This window comes from Accipiter gentilis, chromosome 1, assembly GCF_929443795.1.
Source record: "Accipiter gentilis chromosome 1, bAccGen1.1, whole genome shotgun sequence".
In the NCBI taxonomy this organism is placed as follows: Eukaryota; Metazoa; Chordata; class Aves; order Accipitriformes; family Accipitridae; genus Astur; species Astur gentilis.
In genome coordinates, this window is record NC_064880.1 from 17,113,116 (window position 1) to 17,128,812 (window position 15,697).

Genomic DNA, 15,697 nt, shown 5'->3' on the forward strand with positions numbered 1-15,697 from the left:
GCTTTTTCAGTGAACATCTAGAGTCATGTAACATAACTTGGTTTTTTTTATTACTTAACAGCACAAAACTCTTGATTTCTTTTCATCTAACTCCACAGTGTTTTAGGATTCTTTCTATGGAAGGATGATAACGATTACAAAGGTCTTTGCTTGAATCAAGACAAGAAAGCTCATTTTAATGCATGAAATAAATGACTTGGTGTGTTACACCACTTTAACTTTAGACTCATAGGTGGATTAACTAAGCTTAATTTTCTAGAGTATGGAAATGTTAAAAGCAGAATAAAAAAACCCCTTGAGTCTCAGGTTAACACTGTTCTCCCTAGCTGGTGTTCAGCTTCAGAGAAGCTGAGGTTCAGTAGTACCATAGACTCTCTCTCACATTGGCAAAAGGCATAAAAAAAACCCAACACTGCAAGGCTTTATATTGATTGATAGTATGATTAGAGCAATGTGATATACTGTTTTTTCCTTCTGTCTTTCTGTCGTTTTTCTGGAAAAATGGGAAGAGGCTTTTAATGCACCTCACTTCACACTGTTTCCATGTGAATTCTTAGGATTACTCTAAGCATAAAGTGTAACAAATACAAGGCAGAAATCAGAATCCTCCAGATGCACTTAGCATGGTTCTAACTTCACTATTCTTTGTATAAAACAACCAACTTGCAAACAGTATTAGGTACTTTAAAGTGTGAAAAAGCTTTTTGCAGAGCTGAAATATTGGGGGGGGCTGTTAGGAGTTCATCTTCAGTAAAATTTTTAGAGATGTAATAATTTTGTTTTGTCTTTGTACTGCTGTGACAGCTTAGCCCAAATCCCCCTTTGGTCCACTGAATATTTACTGTCTAGTAACTGTGCATTTACTACCTGAATTTAATGATAGGGAATCCTGTGCTATTAATTATTAGAATCCTTCTCCACAGACATAAAAATCTTCTCTATGAGTCTTTTCAGATCAAACCCCAACACACACACGCACACATACAAATTAAGGAAAAAGAACAGATCAAAAGCTTCCAACACACAATGTTAACCTAATACATGTATCAAGTATAGCTCAACCAACAGTGCAAAGTTTAGTTAAGAGATTTCAAAAGGAAAAGATCAAACAATCTGCAAGAATGTAAACTGGTCATTTCATAATGTCTACTGTACATATAGTATCAGCAGATTATTTTCTGCTGATGAGTAATACTACCATATTACCTTCAGTGTTGTCTTAGTGTCCATAAGATAGTGTTGGAGTTCTCCCAGGTAACTCCACTAGATCAGTTGTTTATATATCTCTGTCCTTTATCTTTTATGCACACTTTTTCTTATACTTTTTATAGTCAATATAATCCCTCTTTGCTCAGATTTTAAGATGCCCTATTTGTTAATGAATCACTATGGCAACGCAGTCTAGGGAGCTCATTTTATTTATTCACGTACTACAATTTACAGGCATCTCTGTTATGTTTATCACTGTTATCTGAGTGCCTGAGTGTATACATGAGACATCAGTAAAGGAGTGGAAACAACATCTTAATACTTTTTGTGTTTCAACTTTAGCAAAAGAAAAAAATAAATAAATCTAACATTCACTGTTACTACAGGAGTTTAGAAAGAAAGAAAGAAAGAAAAAAAAAGCCAGAACCAAACTATTGTGGATTTTTCAAAAATCCAGAATCCAAACTCAGCCATCTTTGGAGACCCTTTTACAAACATCTGGACCCCACAAAAATCATACCTTTGTGAAGAAAGGGAGGGAAGGGAAGAGAGAAGGAATCCTTTTTCTAGCATCACAGAAGAGATTTGCATCTGGCACTAAAACAGGGTCACGGCTTTTAGTTGTTACAGAAAGCAACTTCATGCTAAGATTTTCATTTTTTTAAATGTATTCTTATGAATAGGGAAAAAAAAAACCCTGCTAACATCTACTTTTACATACCTAAAATTGCAACACCAAAGGGTGCAAGAGACACAGATACTGTGAATAAAGAAGTAGAATATTCAAGTATATGAGGAGGGCATATCACAAATGGCCACAGAGAAATATATATATAATACTGTATCAAACAGATGAAAAGGATGTGAAACCAGTGGTGCGTACACAAATCTAGCCGCTTAACCAACTTTCTAATCAGACACAAGTCCATTGGGGTGGAAGTACTTGCTTTCAACGGCTTTTTTACGTCACTTCCCCAAGCATGGTTCAAATGTTTTCAATACTATTTTTAGTTATTAGTTAAATAATTTATTGGCTTTTCAGCTATACACTGACATAATTAACCAGGCCCAAAAAAATGTTAATAACTTAATTCAACTTTTGTTCTACTTATTTATACAAAATAACACATTTTTTTTCATTAATCTTGAATTTCTCTATAAGCCCTTCCTTCTGGTAAGCAGACTGTTAATCTAACCTGTAATAACTTACAATGGGCAACTTTTTTTATTTCCCCATCTATCAACAGAACAGTGAAATGAGGAACTTGGGGTATTAACAAGGCTCTTCAGAAAGAGGTGGATGGCCTTTAGGCACATGAAAGGTAAATGCATTTTATCATAGTACAGTACTCCATGCAAGACAGAGCAGAGCAACAATAATTGTCCAATGTAACATACTGCAGTTGTATACCCATATAAAGCCAGTGTCTTCCTGTTGTAAATGGAGATCAGGCCAATTTCTGCATCTATTTAATTTTTTTTTTTCTGTTTTTTTTTTTTTAAACTGTATGGTTAACTACAAGTCTTGGGATGTGACTTAGTTTTAGACATGGTAAAGAATGAATGTAACACCTGCTCTGAGCCCATTCCTGCCAAGAGCTCATGCCTAAATATTATTACTTCATACAATGCAAAATGAGCAAATTCATAAGCCCTGCTTAGCAAGGGCTGCCGTGACATCTTCAGCAAGGGTGGCAAGCTGGGGCGATTCAAGCAGGTTGATGCTTCCAGAGGATGAGACGTTGCTAAGTCTGCGTGGTGAAGCCACGCTGGACCTGCCTGGTGACTGTGTGATGATCTCGGCCCCGTGATCGACACGGGCTTTAGCATGCTCTCTGAAGTTTAGCTTCTGGCTGTCAATCTGCTCCAGGAAAGCAAAGAATTTAACACATTATACATTCACCAAATTATCTTGTTATAGATCACCTTTTGGGTCTCATTTTGTTTACTTTTAAGAACTCTTAAAAGGATTGAAGCTTCTTCACTCCTTAGAATAATTGAAACTGAAGATTTTAATATATGTAATATATATGTAATATTATGTTTAATATATACTGGCTTACTATGTTACATTCTCTTACTATTTTTATCTCTGATGGATCCTTTAATAAGCAGTACCATTGTTCCTAGCTGTAGGAATTTAATAGACATTTTATGAACATTGTGATTTCTTTCAAAAATCTGTATTTTTCAATATTTGTGGGAGTGATCTTAATTTCGAGATGTTTTCCTCCTGTTTCACAAAGCAGTCCTGATCCTCTGGGACACCCATACTACAAACTTATTAGATCACACCTATGCTATACAACAGTCCCAAACGAAGTTTATCTTTAGGGGAAAGCCAGTGCACAAACTACAGGATGTTTCACTTCAAGATTGACTCTCAGCTTAGATGTGGATGTGAGATTGGTTGTTCCAAATTCCAAAGGGAACAAATGGCGTGTGAGCGTGCTTGAAGGAGAACAAACACGTTTCCTACTCAAATCAGAGCCATTGCTGAATTCACAGCTCCAATAATTTCACAAGGCCTGGGGCACAGTGGTAGCCTTTTCTCTGATGGCTGTCCCCTTACCTTGACATTACCACCGCCAGGTACGTGGTGGGCATTTTCCAGTGAACCAACTTTAGCCTGAGCTTTTTCTTTGAAATCCAGTTTTACACTCTCAATTTTCACACGTCCACCTCCTACACAGAAAAAGGAAATACACATTAAGAGGCTGGAAAAGCTCAGGAGAAAGTCTGACCTGAGGCACACAGGTGCATCCACATTACTTCCCTTTTAGTTGAGTTCTAATGATTTTAGAGAAGCACAGAACACCATGCTGCATGTTCAATAAAATATAAACTCTTCAACACATATTCAAACTGTAAGCATGTGCTACAGCCCTACTGATTTTCATGGGATTTAAGCACACACTTAAGTATTTTGCTGACTTCAGTCTGCATTTCAGTATCTTATCAAACTGACATTATGCCACAGCAGCATCCTTCTGCATTACTTTTTTATCTCCTCTCTAAATTAGGTGGTCCCATATCTTTATGTCTTTATATATTTAGTTGAGTTAAGAATATTAGTTTTATTACCAAAGTTATTTACTTTCTCTTGGACTATAAAAGAGAATGGCATCATTCATGATTTCTCCTTCACATAACAGGATTAGGTCTTTGCTTTGTCCCACATCCCAGAAATTCTTACAATACCTGGCTTGTGGTGGATATTCTTGAGGGAGCCACATTTGGAAGTCACATGACTCAAGTCAATCTTCTTGGTTACAATTTGCACCTGTCAAAAGCACGCACACACACACGTTACAGGCAAGAAAAGAATAAAAAGCCAAGCCCTGCAGAGGAAGAGCCAAAGCCTCTACAAACCACTGGAAAAGGAGAGATGGTTAGTAGAAAACAGACCATGCCACAAAGGAGGAAACACCTGGATTAATACAGCAAGCTTCCTTCCCACATAGGGAAATGACAGAGCTGGGTTAAGCTTTACTATTAGCAAAACAAAGAGGAGGACAAAGCAGATCAGCTTGTGGGTTCTTTCTAAAGTGTTTCTGAGCCTTCTCTCAGGGTGGATGCTCCAAAGCCCTGCATGCAGCAGGACCCATCCCGTTTGCTTCCGCTCTTGAACGTGCATCCTGGCAACTAAGAATATTTCAGTAACTTTTTTTTCTCTACCATCTGTTTCACATTTTTCTGCATCTAAATATGGTAGGCATTTCATGACAATCCTCTATGAAGAGTGACAAATATACAAATGTGACTCCTGCACCTGTACCTAAGCCGGTTGGTGTTCAGCCAGCCGGCTCGGTGGTGCTTACCCGATGGCAGTGGCACCGCTCTGCTCAGCCAGGCAGCAGCACAGGCACCCTCCCTCCTGCTGCTCTGTGCCCTGCTGCCAGCCACATTACCATGACTGCACTGAGCCCAGCTCAGGAACAGCCACAGAGTGACAGTCCTGCATTGCTGCACTTCCAAGCAGCTCCCAGAATATGGCCCGCAATCACAGTGACTGTGTTAGCAGGTCTTAAAAAGTTGCAGCCCCTCCAGGCCAGACAGGAGCTCCAGGATGACTGCAGTGCCACTGGTTTGCTCATATCACCAGCAATGACTTAAGCCAGCACTGGTGGCTGCACTGCATCTGTTTGGATCGGATGTACCCACACCATCAGCTCTTCCATCTGAGGGGAGATAATTTCCATCAGGGGGATCCATAGCCACCTTAAGTTATTCCAGTGTAACTGCTAGAACTGACGGGTGTCTGGTCAAACCCTGAGCAACCTCAGTTTGTTATACTGGAATAATGCTGTGGCATTAGCATTAGCACTCAGCACGCTGGCTGATCACACCCTCTCTCTGAGCTTTCTTTGTTCTTATGTTTCATTTTTCTTCTTCCTCTCTGATGAATGCACGTAATTGAAAGGTTAGCTGAGGAAGGGCTGATGCACTGGAAGATGCCCAACTGCGAGGCTGGAGTCTCAGTGTGAGCTGCAGTCTCCGGAAATTACTTTCCTGGGCTGCTTCCATGAAACACACAGAACCATTTCGCCTCACACTGGACTTTTACTGTCAGCACCCTTGGGCATTTAGACATAATCCTTCTTTTCTCATTTCCTTTTCCTGTCCAAGTTATGGAAATGTGTTGTGCTCCGTGGAGAAAGATCAGGAGGCCACCACTGCATACACATGGCTCACACAACTACCAGACTAGACTCACATGTGAAACAGTAGTGAGAAGGAAAGTAGTGCTCAGAGGAAGGGAGACAGAGGGGTCTGGCTGTGCAAGGCGGGTCACCACAGTGGAGATGCCTGTTCACAGGGTGTCTGTACTACTTACATTTCCTCCCCCTGCAGAGTGTTTGATGTTATCTCTGGAACCACATCGGGATTGAATATCGCTAAAATCGATCTTCTTGTTTAAAATCCTAACCTAAAAGGAATCGGAGGTAACTTACTATATACCATACGCATGCTCCATCAGGGTGCAGGACAAGGGAGCTAGGGTAATTTTGCCTCTTGCTGTGACTCCTTCTGACACTTGTATTGAAATGTGAGAAAGTAAACCACACCAATCTCTATGCTTAGTATGTTAACACAGCATATGTAAATACACTATGCTGCTCTTTTTCTACCTCACGAAGTGGTGGTGAAATACAAAGGGTAAAGTTTTTATACTGGGAGATATGAGAGGTGGCTTTTCCCTGAAAAGCTCAAAGAACTCCTTGCTTGCCTGGACCGGATGTAGTCCTTGGACAGTCTGTCCTAGACTCTCTTGAGTGATGGCCAGTGTTTCTGCTGGCCACAAGGAGAAGATGGAAACCTCTTTGTCCTGGTTTCAGCTGGGATAGAGTTAACTGTCTTCCTAGTAGCTGGTACAGTGCTATGTTTTGAGTTCAGTATGTGAAGAATGTTGATAACACTGATGTTTTCAGTTGTTGCTCAGTAGTGTTTAGACGATAGTCAAGGATTTTTCAGTTTCTCGTGCCCAGCCAGGGCACAAGAAGTTGGCACAGGACACAACCAGGGCACCTGACCCAAACTGGCCAATGGGGTATTCCATACCATGGGACGTCCCATCTAGTTTAGGAACTGGGAAGTGGGGGAGGGAATCACCACTCGGGGACTGGCGGGGTGTCGGTCAGCGGGTGGTGAGCAATTGCCCTGCGCATCATTTGTACATTCCAATCCTTTTATTACTACTGTTGTCATTTTATTAGTGTTATCATTATCATTATTAGTTTCTTCTTTTCTGTTCTATTAAACCGTTCTTATCTCAATGCAGGAGTTTTACTTTTTTTCCCCCCGATTTTCTCCCCCATCCCCACTGGGTGGCGGGGGGGAGTGAGTGAGTGGCTGCGTGGTGCTTAGTTGCTGGCTGGGCTTAAACCACGACACTCTTTCCCACAGCTCAGCACTCCAGCCTTTGATGCAGAAATCCAAGATCCAGCCAGCTCAGGCATGGGTTGAAATCCTGAGGTATTTCACCCCTCCTTCTGCCATACAGCTGTAACAGCAGCTACATTCATAGAACAGACCTCAGAGTGAAAGGGGACTGGCAAAATTAATTAAACTGAAGTCAGAGCTCTCTACTGCTCTCTCTTTTTACTGTCGCCTACTAAAGGGCAATGCAGAAAACAACACCATCTGGAAACCTGCAGGTGCAGTCACTGCTTCTTGGTTTCTGGTGCTGGCCATAAAGTTGGTCACAACACCTTTCTGGTGCTAGCAGCACTGTGATTCTCCCCTGTGCTCTTTGTTTCTGGCAGAACAAGTACCCAACTTTCCCTTGATGGTGCCAGCCTCCCTTACAGATGCCAGGAGCCCACATTTTTTCTGTGTTACCTTAGCCATGGATGCACTGCAGGCATATGATAGTGCCTGGAGGTGAACTCTGTGAAGGGCAGGCCATGCTGTCTCGTACTGGACCCCTATGTCACAGCAGTTCCTCCACCTGGCAGAACTCAGGTGCCAACAATGATTGTCCTCCCAGGGAACCATGTGCTGCTGGATGGCACTTACCAGTAGGCAGGGACAACTGGGTGCAAGGTACACACCTGAGTGACACCACTTCAGGCTTCTTTCTGAGCAAGGGCAGGGGACTGTGCTCACCAGTATTAGGCTTTTCAGGTGTGTGAGAAGGCGTTTCTGGCCAAGGCTGCACCTGCCTTCTTTGCACCAGGAGCTTTTACTTACTCAAAGAGTGCCACCTGTGCAGCATATTCTTTCTCTGGGTTAAATATGAAGTCTTTATTCAAATGTTATGTTGGATTTTATTTATCTCTATGTTATTAATACACAATATGAATTTGCACTCTTTCCTGTACAGAAAACCACAGAATTTTGGGCATTATCTATTAATTTTGCTTATTGGCAGTTGTAGAGCCTTCACTGACATATTACTTAGCACAGTCCTGTCGGCTGCTGTTGAAAGTAAACCTACAGTGACTAACTGATACTGAGATAAGAGAGACAGAAAGATACACCAGGGTACCTTATTGCAGCTTCTTACCACTCCAGGAACACAAAGCAGCTGCAAACCAGCTGAAGCAGTCAGTGGGAGACAGAAGAACCCTCTGCAGTTTCTGCTTCCTGGCTTCAGGTCCCCAAACTGCCCCAGACTCCCTGACAAATCTGAGACAAATCACTCCTTGTGTGCCTCAGCTTTCCAAACTAGGAAAAGAAAATTTGCCCCTTATAGGGATATTAGATATTACAGCTCTTGGCTCCTGCAGTGGGGATAATGTCACGTTTAGATAACAAGTTGTATCCTCTAGCACTGAACACCTGGAGCACACCCTTGACTTAAGACCAGTAAACTCCAAGAAGAAATTTTCACAACGTCACACTTGCAGCTAATGTGAAGAATTTCTTCACAGCAAGCTGTTTCATGAGTCCCCCTCATTACATATAATGTAATCACTACATCAGTCAAACCATTAGGATGTTAAGTGTTCTCTCACTTTAATTGGTAAAGATCTGTGGTGATGGCATGCTCAGTAATAAGGCTGATAGCACCAGAAAACTCCACAACTGGCAGGTCACCTTCAGAAGGGCATCTTCAGTAGGGAAACTGATTTCTATCTTTCTCCCTCCTATCTGCTTAATCCATCCAAGTAAACCAATGTACACTGAAACACAAAAGCAAATGCCTTTGGAGTTTTATGCTTGTGCTTTTCCTCAATATACTATTTGTTTAAAAATGTACCCCCGTACTATACAAGACAGGTGTCACATCAGTTACAGAAACACACGTCTGATGTGCAGTCAGATCTGGCTCCCAGAGGGCTTCAGGCCAGACACAACTGGGCAAAACAGAAAGCCGTCCTAGCACTTTCTGAGCACTTTTCTCTCAGCAATGGATCAGCAGCACCTCTCAGCAATGGCCACAGGGATGCATTTGCTCTGAAAATGCTGACTTAGCAGTCATGACAAGACCTCAGCACTGTGCACTGGGGGCCTGTAGCTTAAAATGGAGGCAAAGCAAGGTGATAAGTTCAGAGGGTGCCTTTGATCAAGTGCCTAAAGGTTGATTTGCACCCAGAAGTCTGACAGTTTATAAGTCTCATGGCCCATGGACCTGGCTAGCAGATATGTAAAGGACCAATCATCTCAATTATCCTCTCTGTCTCACTGGGTGAAATGTGTCCCTGTGGAAAGGGGCCAGCAGGAGACCTATGTATCATTTATGTCCCATGCTGAGGGCTGAAGTGAGCTGAGTGATGTGGCTGTGTTGTGCTGGTCATCTGGCATGGGGAGGAACTGCACTGATCCAGGTTTTCCCTGACGATCTGTTTCTCCCTTTCCTGGAATAGATCAATATCCCTGCACTTATTTAAATCATGACTGCCCTCTATAACTAAGTGTTCCACAAACTAATGGCACCTTGTTTCCTATAGATTAAGGCTTTAAACTGCTTAATCCCTCCATCCTATATTCTTCAGCAAGCCCTATCCCCTCTTGCCAGCAAGTATCTCCCAAGCTTTCTCCCAGGTCTGCTAGACTGGGTAAATGGAAGCCAATACACAACCGGCCAGCTGTTTGTTGTCTCTGATTGTGGAGAAGGGCTGAGTTATCACTGCCTTTACCCCAATGACAGTATTATGCTAAGTCTCTGTTTCATACCCAGTCAACGACTATCACCCAACTTGGAAGGACTGCCTGCCTTTCTAATCACTGCTCCCTTGCCAGCCAGCACTGTTGAAATTGCCAGCTAGCCAGCATGACTGCAAGAGCTTTGTTTCCTTTGAGAAATCAGACTGTAAACACAAGAGGGAGAGTGCCAGAGAGGGACAGGAACTATTTAGGCTAAAAAGAAACTTTGGCTTGCAAACAAAGAATGTAAACTGACTGTGAATTATTTGAAGCTGGAATCTGGAGGGACATTTGTAACTATCAGAGCAGGGAGGCTTTGCAAGTGCCTCCCAAGAGAACAGAGCTACAACAAGAAAATGGTAAACTTTTATGATAGCACTTGATGAAAGGAATTAGATGATGCAGCTGCCTGCGAGAGAGACAGCATGAACACCGTGCCTCACCAGGAAGGTCTCTGTGTTCCTGAATGTGTGTGTACATCTTGTGTGGGGGTGGAGGTGTGGTAGAGATGTACATATATGTACTTCAATTGTGCTGCACATTAAATGAAAGATCAAGCCTGCTCATACTCTCATTCAGAAAAGGGAACATTTTAGTCTGTGGCAGAAACAGGACTGCTTTCTATTCACACCCACTAAACATCCCAACAAGATAATGTCCTGACAGAGTCCCTCATAACCCTTGTGCTGACCTGCCCATCTGAAATGGGTACGTTCTCTTCTGATCTGGTGCTAGTTTGCCCAGATTTGCCCAGATGCTGGGACAGGGCCTGGAAGTCAGTATTTTGATCAGGACCAAGCTGAGGTTCCTCAGCATTTGTCATATCCACATGAAGTTAAACCACAGTGGAAAAATTAAGCCTTACAAACAATGCTGGGTTTATTCCACAAAACCACATTGCCCAAGGAAAAACTGCCTTCCGTCTAAAGCCCCAAGATTCTGACAGACCTTCCCCCCCGCCTCTGTCCTCTGATGGCTCCTCAGCAATGGTCTAGAATTGAAGGCCAGGGCAGACTGTGTGCCAATGTGCACACAGTGTAGCCTCACTGACTCACACTACTTTTACGTAGTCCCCAGCAGGTATCAGACACGGTGCTCCAAAACCTTCTGTGGTGTTTGAATGCTATCTGTCAAAGTACTGGGAGATGCAGGGCATTTATGGGTAGCCTGCTAGGAAACTAACTGCTGAAGGTATTTTTCTCAGAGTTCATGTAGATGAGGCATATATTGATCTACACTCAGCAGGGTAAACTAACTCCCTTCCTACATATAGTGGCCCAGCTGGCAATCGAAACAGGAAGGGGCTGTGGTCCAAGGGCAACATCTACACTAGACCAGAGGGGATGTTTTTGGGTTAAGCTGGCTGACATGAGGAGAAGAGACAGGCTAGCAATACCTGTGAATCTCCCAGTTAGATATATGCCTCTCTAAGACTGTTCACAGAAAGTGAATTTGGATTTCAAAGTCTCTATGTACAACAGTCTCCAGTCCAGGGGCCTCGAGCAGGCCCCTCCTCTGTCAGTACTGTACCACTGGGTTCAAGATGAGCAGAAATTTGTAGAAACCCTGAGTGCAAGGCAGAGAAATGCAAGAGAGAATTCCATTCAGTTGTGCCCCTCACTGCTAAAGACACCATCGATGACTGAAAACTGTTTATGAAAGGAGAAAGAATTATGTTCCATTGCTGCCTAGAATCATTCAGTTCTGCTGCTTTTCACAACAAGAGGGAAAGCCCCTAACTTACCAGCATCTGGGCAGAGAATCCATGAACAGCTTCCCTCCTGTGGTGTACTACACTGGTACACACCAAAACAAAGATACTCGAAGAACAAAAATTGTGATGCTGATGAAATTACAGGCTCTGAATATACTTTCTGAGAAGCTGACGGTTTATGTTATCCCTGCCTTGAAATTATGGCCTCTGAGAAGCTCTGCCACAAACACTGTGCCTAAAGCATTTAAAAATACTCTAACTTGGCTCCACTTGCTGTTTGAACATGCTGTGGGGCTGTGATATTGGGAACAGCTCCCAGACTCCTAACTACTTATCAAAAAGGGCAGGTTCCTCCTACTTACCACAGCATCACAGTAATTTGACAGAGCTATCTCCCAGGAACTAGACATTATTTCAGTGTTTGGTCTCCTGGTTAACACAGGGATTAAGCGAGACAAGAATTGGTTTGAACAAGGTTAAGGTTAAAACCTGATTAGAATCAAGAGGCAGTTCTAAGTGCTTCCAAATCTATATGCTGCCAAGGACAGGTGATACTACAGTTTTCATGCTCCTGGCAGAGGCTACAGGTAGAGGAAAGGGAGGGGGGAGGGTATTTATTTGGCCTATCAAAGTCCTTGAAAGGAAAGACTGTGCCTCAGACTTTCACATGTACAGAGCTTGCAATCATCATCAGCTTTTGCACTCCTGAAATTACTGGTATCGTAGTTTCAGCTGGGATAGAGTTAATTGTCTTCCTAGTAGCTGGTACAGTGCTATGTTTTGAGTTCAGTATGTGAAGAATGTTGATAACACTGATGTTTTCAGTTGTTGCTCAGTAGTGTTTAGACGATAGTCAAGGATTTTTCAGCTTCTCATGCCCAGCCAGGGCACAAGAAGTTGGCACAGGACACAACCAGGGCAGCTGACCCAAACTGGCCAATGGGGTATTCCATACCATGGGACGTCACATCTAGTTTAGGAACTGGGGGGAATGGGGGCAGGGAATTGCCGCTTGGGGACTGGCTGGGTGTCGATTGGTGGGTGGTGAGCAATTGCACTGCACATCATTTGTACATTCCAATCCTTTTATTATTGCTGTTGTCATTTTATTAGTGTTATCATTATCATTATTAGTTTCTTTTTTTTTGTTCTATTAAACTGTTCTTATCTCAACCCACGGGTTTTGCTTCTTTTCCAGATTTTCTTCCCCATCCCACTGGGTGGAGGGGGGGAGTGAGTGAGTGGCTGCGTGGTGCTTAGTTGCTGGCTGGGGTTAAACCACAACAACTGGATACAAATGGTAGTGAAGCTACCAGCCTACAAGCTAGTGAGGTTCAAAATAAAAGGCTGCGCTGGACATAGCATAGACAAAATAACGTACCATGCTCATCTTGCTCTTAGTAAAGGGTGAACAAGACAGGTTCATTTCTGACTTTTAATAACATACTCAGAGGCAGACACTGAGCATGTAATATTTCAGCCTGAACACTTAAACTGTGAAACAATTACAAACAATTGAAAATAGGTACTTTCAATTAGAAGTATCAGTAAAATACACATCTTGCAATCAGCCATGTCTTTAATACTTGCATACGATGACAATGGCTCATTTACAAGCTTTTTTCTACCTATTTGCAAATCACTGTATTCATCTAATTAATACGGTGGCCACACTGAACTAGGCATGAGAAACACTGAAAGGTTTTGCATAATTGTGCTGGGAAATAAAAAGTGGAATGACCATTTTCCATGCCAAAGAGTTTACAGTTAAGAGACAACAGCTGAATTTAACAGACAGCTCAAGGAAGTGCAAGATCCACGTCAGATGAACTGTAACACATGTTCTGTAATCAGACTCCTCACTAAATTTGGGGAACTGATCAAAAGAATGGTAAAAGAGATTGAAGCAGATTCACACACACCAAATAAATGAGATCCTACGAGCTCAATTAATTCAGCCAAAACACAGGATCCTTGTTTTAGTACTCCCTTAAAAAAAAACCAAACAAAAACAAAAACAAAAAAAACCAACCCCAAACCAATTTTTGCTAAACTGTGGAGTTTGATACTTAAATTTTAGACACAACACTCTCTACTTATGGAAAGAGTACTAATAGCTTCAAATATCAAGTGTTGAGCATCAAGTATCACAGTTTTCAAATCAGTTTCCTTATCTTTAAGAAGGGATGAGTTTTGAGTCGCTATGTCTGGATTTTCTTGAGGTTCCAGCATAATGGAGAAAATTAGGTTGTTCAGTTCAAGTTCAAAAAAATACCTTGTGTTTATCTCTTCATGCAAGCTGGCTCTCCCAGAGATCAGCAGCTATGTCCCTTAGCATCTCTTTTTATTGTTCAAATCCAAATTTCCAAGATGAAAACTAAGGTTTTCATCCTTTTCTTTCCTGCCCTTTCCCATCTAGCAAAATAAACTCTTTCTCACCTTTCTGTGCAAGACAGAACACTATTATATGACCAAACAGTTTATGTATCACACCTGAACACTTTTCCCAAAAGAACAACCTTCCCCATTTTATTGCCAAAATCTAGACTAGTTAGAGCTCAGCTGAAAATGCCTCCTCTGCTGAACTTGCTGCTGGGATGACTCAGACTTTCACAGGACTTCGTGTCCTGGTAATTTCAAGTTACTCTAGAAAAAAGCTTCTCCCCTTGATATTAATGAGAGACCAATAATGTATCGTACGTCATGGCCAGGCTTTGTCTCCTCTAACATTAGCCTGCTAAGAGTTGGAAACTGGTCACTTAAGCTGCCACTGTAGTCGGTGGAAAGATACTGAATCCTCCAGAAAGTGATACCTTCAACTCTAACTAGACAGATCGAACACACCCCATTCGACTGGCAGAAATCAACACACTGCTGCTAACTGCCTTCAAAAGAGGGAGAAGCACTGGCTTATGGCTACTGTAGTCATCGGAAGTTTTGTTAGTGGCTAGAGCCCCATCAGACAGCTTGTGACCCTCCTGACTGTGGTTCACAGTTTGTCCTCAATGAGCATGATGCACATTTTACAGATGGCTGAGGCAGAGCAGTGATGTTACTCTGTCTCAGCTACATAGAAAGTGAATGTCAGCTCTGGATAGAAAGTCCTAACCTCCCTGCTCATTTCTACCAACAAAACACCCTTCCTCAAAGAAACTTTCCAAAACTTGCTAAAGCCTGGCTTCAATTTTCTAAAATATGAGCCAGGAAGAAGATCTTGCTTTTTATCTAGAATAATTAAAGGCTCAACTGTACAGACTGTACTCCGGCAAGTCTTCCATTAAATGAGTACAGTCTGAACACAGGAGCTGCAAGATGTTATTTCTGTACAACCTGCAATGATCAGCCAAAATACTAAATTTCAAAAAATTAAAAATCATGGTTTTGAGCACGACAGAGTTTTGAAGGTGTGCCTGAAACTCCTAATTTTACTTTGCATTTGTAGATTTGCAATTAACAAGGGGTGAATTAGTTTCTAATTTTCAGTCTAGAACAAATCCCTTCAAACGTCTTGCAAATCCACAAAACCGGGAATGTATAAAGAAAACAAAAGCAGAATGACAGAGATGAATTTATGTTACAGTTGTGAACTGTTGACTTGGTAAATGCACAAACTTATTCCAATGAATGCAGCTAACAGTGTGGAAACAATTGCCTCCCAGTCTCTCATTAGCTAAATACTTTAACAACAGCCACATCACAATGTCAATCCACATTTTCCTATACAGCTGCCTCCTGTGGCTCTGGCTGGGGAAGGCACCAAAGCTTGAACCTTATAAGCTCACTTATGTTCATCACTGTCCTGAGCAGGGACATTCTCTTAACTTGGGCCAAACTGGTTTTGGCTCAACTATGCTGCAGATCACAATGGACTGGAAAAAAGTGCATGATGTGCCAGAAGGAGATGGGAGACAGAATGGGACCCAGCAACAGCTCAGATTGCACTTTTTGTTAGGCCTATATTCTCCACTATCTTTTAGGACACTCTTCATCAGCCAGTGCACCAATAGCATATAATCTAGTTCTTCAGATTAATCTTTGGGCAATCATCAGTGTTCATAATGTGGTGCAAAGACATGTGAAACAAGAGGAAGAGGAGTTACAAGATGCCATCTCAAAGGGAACTTGCTGAATACCCTTTTGACCTGCAGTTCTCACAGGAGGTGCTCAGCTCCAGTGTGCCAC

The 15,697-nt window shown here is 42.2% G+C and overlaps 1 protein-coding gene across 48 annotated transcripts in view; it reads right to left on the reverse strand.

Annotated features, from left to right (window-relative positions):
• Positions 1 to 15,697, reverse strand: part of MAP2 (microtubule associated protein 2) — a 238,206-nt gene continuing 222,509 nt past the window's right edge. For 28 of the 48 annotated variants that reach the window (XM_049813666.1, XM_049813594.1, XM_049813586.1 and 25 more), the window contains 4 exons: positions 6,047 to 6,139; positions 4,411 to 4,492; positions 3,782 to 3,894; positions 1 to 3,070 (listed from right to left, as the gene is read on the reverse strand). In XM_049813666.1, coding sequence (XP_049669623.1) covers positions 2,855 to 3,070; positions 3,782 to 3,894; positions 4,411 to 4,492; positions 6,047 to 6,139 — 504 coding nt within the window. In that variant the 3' untranslated portion in view covers positions 1 to 2,854. The remainder of the gene's footprint in view (positions 3,071 to 3,781; positions 3,895 to 4,410; positions 4,493 to 6,046; positions 6,140 to 15,697) is intronic. The other 20 variants (XM_049813935.1, XM_049813924.1, XM_049813972.1 and 17 more) reach the window with 1 other exon arrangement.